At 44.8% G+C, this 5,423-nt stretch overlaps 1 protein-coding gene across 1 annotated transcript; it reads right to left on the bottom strand.

Annotated features, from left to right (window-relative positions):
• Nucleotides 1-1,347: 1,347 nt before the first annotated feature.
• Nucleotides 1,348-4,065, bottom strand: LOC143782356 (uncharacterized). The gene is made up of 3 exons (XM_077269718.1): nt 3,801-4,065; nt 3,485-3,647; nt 1,348-2,712 (listed from the first exon to the last, which is right to left on the bottom strand). The coding sequence occupies exons 1-3, from the start codon at nt 3,895-3,897 to the stop codon at nt 1,701-1,703; spliced, it is 1,272 nt and encodes a 423-aa protein (XP_077125833.1). The 5' UTR covers nt 3,898-4,065; the 3' UTR covers nt 1,348-1,700.
• Nucleotides 4,066-5,423: the final 1,358 nt, after the last annotated feature.

Raw genomic sequence — 5,423 nt, 5'->3', positions numbered from 1 at the left:
CCGCGCTTAGTAACCCGATGGTTACCAGTGTAAAATGTAAACTAAAAAATAAAAATACATATACTCATCTTCGCGTCCCCTGGCGTCCGCTTCCTTCACTGACTGAGCGCCGGCCGTAAAGTGAATGCACAGCACAGCGTTGATGTGACCGCTTTGCTGTGAGGGACGTCACTCAGTCAGTGCAGGGAAGCTGACGCCGGGCGATGCGATTGTGAATAGTGTTGAGCGATACCGTCCGATACTTGAAAGATACTCGTAAAGTATCGGCCGATACCGGCAAAGTATCGGATCCAATCCGATACCCGATACCAATACAAGTCAATGGGACTCAAGTATCGGACGGTATCCCTGATGGTTCCCAGGGTCTGAAGGAGAGTAAACTCTCCTTCAGACCCTGGGATCCATATAAATGTGTAAAATAAAGAATTAAAATAAAAAATATTGCTATACTCACCTCTCCGACGCAGCCTGGACCTCAGCGAGGGAACCGGCAGCGTTGTTTGTTTACAATTCGCGCTCTTACTTGGTTACGTGAAGTCCCGGCTTGTGATTGGTCAGGGCGGCCATGTTGCCGGGACGCGGACCAATCACAGCAAGCCGTGACGAAATTACGTCACGGCTTGCTGTGATTGGTTAATGGCGGCCATGTTGCCGGGACGCGGACCAATCACAGCAAGCCGTGACGTAATTTCGTCACGGCTTGCTGTGATTGGTCCGCGTCCCGGCAACATGGCCGCCCTAACCAATCACAAGCCGGGACTTCACGTAACCAAGTAAAGCGCGAATTTTAAACAAACAATGCTGCCGCTTCCCTCGCTGAGGTCCAGGCTGCGTCTGAGAGGTGAGTATAGCAATATTTTTTATTTTAATTCTCTCTTACATTAATGTTGTTCCGATACCCGATACCACAAAAGTTTCGGATCTCGGTATCGGAAATTCCGATACAGCAAGTATCGGCCGATACCCGATACTTGAAGTATCGCAATGCTCAACACTAATTGTGAATATATATATTTTTTTTCATTTTACACTGGTAACCAGGGTAAACATCGGAAGTGCGCCCTGCGCTTAGCAACCCGATGTTTACCATGGTTACCCGAGGACCTCGGCATCGTTGGTCGCTGGAGAGCTGTACAGACAGCTCTCCAGCGACCAAATAGCGATGGTGCAGTGAATTGCATCATTGTATGTTTTGCTGCAGCATTGTTAAGTGTGAAGGTAACTTTACCGTATGTGTCCACGTTCAGGATTGCATCCGTATTTGCTTAGTTTTTTTCATCAGTATTTGTAAGCCAAAACCAGGAAATAATTGAGGAAAATTATAATAGAAACATATGCTCCACTTCTGCATTTATCACCCACTCCTGGTTTTGGCTACAAATATTTAGTTTAGATCCTGGCAAATCCGGATGCAATCCTGAGCGTGGACACATACCCTTTGTGTTTGAAACCAGCTTTAGTGTTTGTAAACACCTCATACAGCAATGAGAGACACCCGAAGAAAAGGTAAAAGTAAAAAAAAAAAAAAAAAAAAAAAAAAAAATTCTGTCTGACATTGCATATATGAGGTGTTTGAAGCACAAATAAACGGCGCACGGAGTGAATTTCCGAGAAGGATACTTGAAAATAAGAACACATATTTTACTCAAACAAATAAAGTTTTATTGGTGGCTAACAGGAAAAAAAAATGGAAAATAAAATTAGGGGAGATCAACATCCGCTATCAGCGGTGAATGGTACGGTGGGGTTTTGGAACGGGGACGACGACTGCGGAAGAAGGAGGAGGAGGAGGAGGAGGAGCCGCCATATTCAAGTATGCTTGAAGGCAGGTCCAAACCCCCCGCAGGGTACTCTGGGGACACCGGATCATCTGTAGGGGAGGGAGGAGGGAACACAAGCCTTCGATATTTTTGCCTTGCTTGGCCCTGGCTGCTCCTGCTGTGGCTAGAGCCACGACGAGATGTTGTCCGTACTGGAGCAGCCAGAACCTCACTTGTTGCCTCTGTGTGTCGCCTCTTTTTTTTTTTTTTCCCTCCCCCTGCGTCATCTCCCCCAGAAACACTCCTGCGGGAGGATGAGGGCCTGGCAGGAGCAGGAGTGGGCGGCACAGTGGTATGGTGCCTGTGGTGTCGTCTCCTGTGGTGGCGTCCCTCGGCACATGGACCTAGGTGGCGTGGCTGGAGTGGCTCTGCAGCAGTAGTCGGAGTCACGCTAGCCAGCGACGGCACTACGGGCAGTGTCGCTGACTGCGCGACCCGAGACTGCTGCAGAGCCCTCACATAGGAATTGTTGCAGTCCTGCATCACCGAAATCTGGAGTTCCGGCGTAAGGTTTTCCACCATGCCTTTCGCAATTGTGCTTAAAAAATGCTTTGCCGGATTTGAGAGCTCGGCTTCCAGGATTTCAAGGCGCCGTTCCATACTGGACATTTGATCTCTCAACGCCTTGAAACCGTTCTGGAACACCGTGCCCAAGTGCAAAAATTCAGGCATGACTGACCTGTCCGAGGCACGCTGGCGCTGTCGGGAATTCCCGAACGAAGGTGCGCCAGAGGCCTCGGGCAGGGGAAAACCTGATGTACCGGCAGCCGGTTCTCCAGATGATGGTGGTGCAGGCCTGCTGTCGCTGTGGGAGGGCTGTGACGGTCCAGATGGCGATCCATGAAGTTCCGCTTCACAGGGGGGAGCTCGCTGGAGGGTGCTGCTGTGTGTCCTGTGAAAAGAAAAGGAAAAAATTAGTCTTCAATTAATAAGCTATCACATACGCCAACTCCTGTAAAAAAATTTACATTACATGACACATCAAAACATTACAATCCCCTGTCTCTCAGTCTGTGTGGCCTATAATAAATTGCTGATTGTTATCATCAAATGACCATTAGGGCTCACGATAATGATCATGGACATACCGACGGCAGAAAATGACTGTTCGTTCCCGCTGCAAAAGGCAATGCATACATACCCCTGTCATATTTTGAAAAATTATTGTGTCAAAAAATAACTTCAAGATGCCGTCTATGTTGCAAAAATAATATAAAATTTAAGGTCTATAAAAACAGTTTAAAAAAAAAAACAAAAAAAACCTTACTTTGCTGATCTGATCACAGGAATGTCCATGACGTTAGGATCATGTGATTCAGACGTCATCATTATTCCTGCGATCAGAACTACACTGACTCAGAACGTAACCTGTCATGGACTACAAGGACTCTCGCTTAACCTAAAAAAATTACCATTCCACTAGGGAAAAAGTTACGTGGATGGCCAATATGCTACGCTGACTACATGGATGGCCAATACACTATGTGCCTGGGAAAACTACTATGTGGATACGTGGCTAGAACGTGTACTATGTGGCTGCGATATAGTGGCCTGCAAATCTACTATGTGTGTGGATGCACAATGTACGTGGCTGGTCAATGTACTATGTGGCTGGGCAATGTACTATGTGGCTGTGCAATATGGTATGTGGACAAAATACTTACTGTCGGCGGCCAAGGATTGGTCTTAGGAACTGTAGTGCCCTGTTGTATTTGTAGGGCACCGACTTGGCCGCAGCAGCACCACTCCTCGATTGCTCCTCCTCTGCACGGAGCCCCTTATTGAACCGGTCCTTGATGGATCGCCATCTGGTCCTCAACTTTTTAACTGTGAATGCAAAGAAAAAAAAAGGTTACATATGTAGCATTTTAAATGGATAAAACAACCGTGTGTGATGTAAAGTTTACGCGTTGATAGCATCACACACGGTTGTGTTTATCCTGGCAAGATGGGTCATAGCAGCGTCTCAGCAATACTCACTAAAGGTGCCTTTGTCCGTGGCGGAGGCACTGTCAAAGCCATCCCACAGCGACTTTGCCACCTCTGCCCACAAACGCCTGATCACCGCCTGGTCCATGTGCCGGGGGTCACGGCTGTCCCACAACGGGCCACGCTCCTGGATGCAGGATATGAGAAGGTCCACATCTATTCCTTGGTCCCGTTGTGAAACCTAGAAAAATTAGAAAACAAAAAGGTTACAAATATGCAAATATAAACAACCACCAGCACCTGTCATGATATGTACCTTTGCCCTATCCTTTGCCATCTGATGTATGTATATTGATGGTTTCTACACCTGTATTTTTGAATGTTTTTGTGCAGGGAGTTCAACTGTATGTTACCTTCCCCCAATACTTGCTGCCCTGAAAAGCTATAATGTAATTAAGCTTACTAAACATCCCTAGTGAAACCAGGATGCTCCTAATGTTCCTCCCAGCAGGATGCTACTCAAAAAAAAAGATAACCCAAAAAAAACAAATACTCACTTGCCGGCCTGACGACACATCTTGGCACCGATCTCCCTGCTCCCGCCGTGTGCCTTCCCCCTCACTTGAAGAAGCCTGTAAAAAAATGTATACAAAAATTATTGTCAATGCTACAAATGGCAGTGAATAGTAAGCAACTGGACATAATTACTCACCGCACTCCCCCTCGCCGATTGGCTATGCTCAGAGTCACTCGCCATTATTGGAAGTTTTCTCTGCAATGAAAAAATGAGCAAAAAATCACATCCAAAGCGAAAAATGCCACATACAATAAAACATTAAAACAACCACAATTGACTGTTGACTGATAGGACAATGCAAACTCAAAAAGCGCCACCACAACGCCATACATTGCAAGAGAAGGCAATAGAAGAAACAATACAAGACTAGACCCAAAAAAAATTAAGCAAAAAAAAAAAAACCTATGTCCAAATTTTAAAAATTAAAACGTTAAAAAATTAAAAAGAAAAAAAAAGGCACAATGAAATAGCAAACTAATGAACGACATACTTTACAATTACAAGACATGATCCAAAACAACACCATCTGGTGACATCTACCACAGAAATACAGAAAAAGGCGATAAATACCATTCTAGATAATAAGCAATAAACATTACAAGACAACCGCGGTTCAAAATACAGCAACACAAAAGATAAACCATAGTCAAAGAGAAAAGAGAACACAAGAAATTTTTAAAAAAGGGCCCCACCAAAAAAAAAAAATATATACTACACACTTGGCTATGGAAACATTCAAGACAGGAGATATATATATGGAAGCCATACAGAAAACCACGTACCATAATACAATTGAACATAGAATGGCATATAGCAGCACGGAACAATACAATACAAATGAAACATCATAAATGTAGCCCCCCCACCAGCAAGAAAAGACACTCAAGGAAAGAAAAAAAATGCCAACAGCATAAAACACAGCAAGACATGAGCCTAGAAAACGCCATACGGTTACCCCAACAATAGAAGCCAGAAAAAGACATGCACCACAAATTTTACAATATAAAAATCTTCCAAAAAAAAATTAATGAACAACCGCATGACACCAGAACAACCCCAAATCCATAAAACCAATCCAAAACCAAGCAAGGCCGGTG

Source organism: Ranitomeya variabilis, chromosome 6 (assembly GCF_051348905.1).
Source record: "Ranitomeya variabilis isolate aRanVar5 chromosome 6, aRanVar5.hap1, whole genome shotgun sequence".
NCBI lineage: Eukaryota > Metazoa > Chordata > Amphibia > Anura > Dendrobatidae > Ranitomeya > Ranitomeya variabilis.
This window is presented reverse-complemented; position numbering and strand designations above follow the sequence as displayed.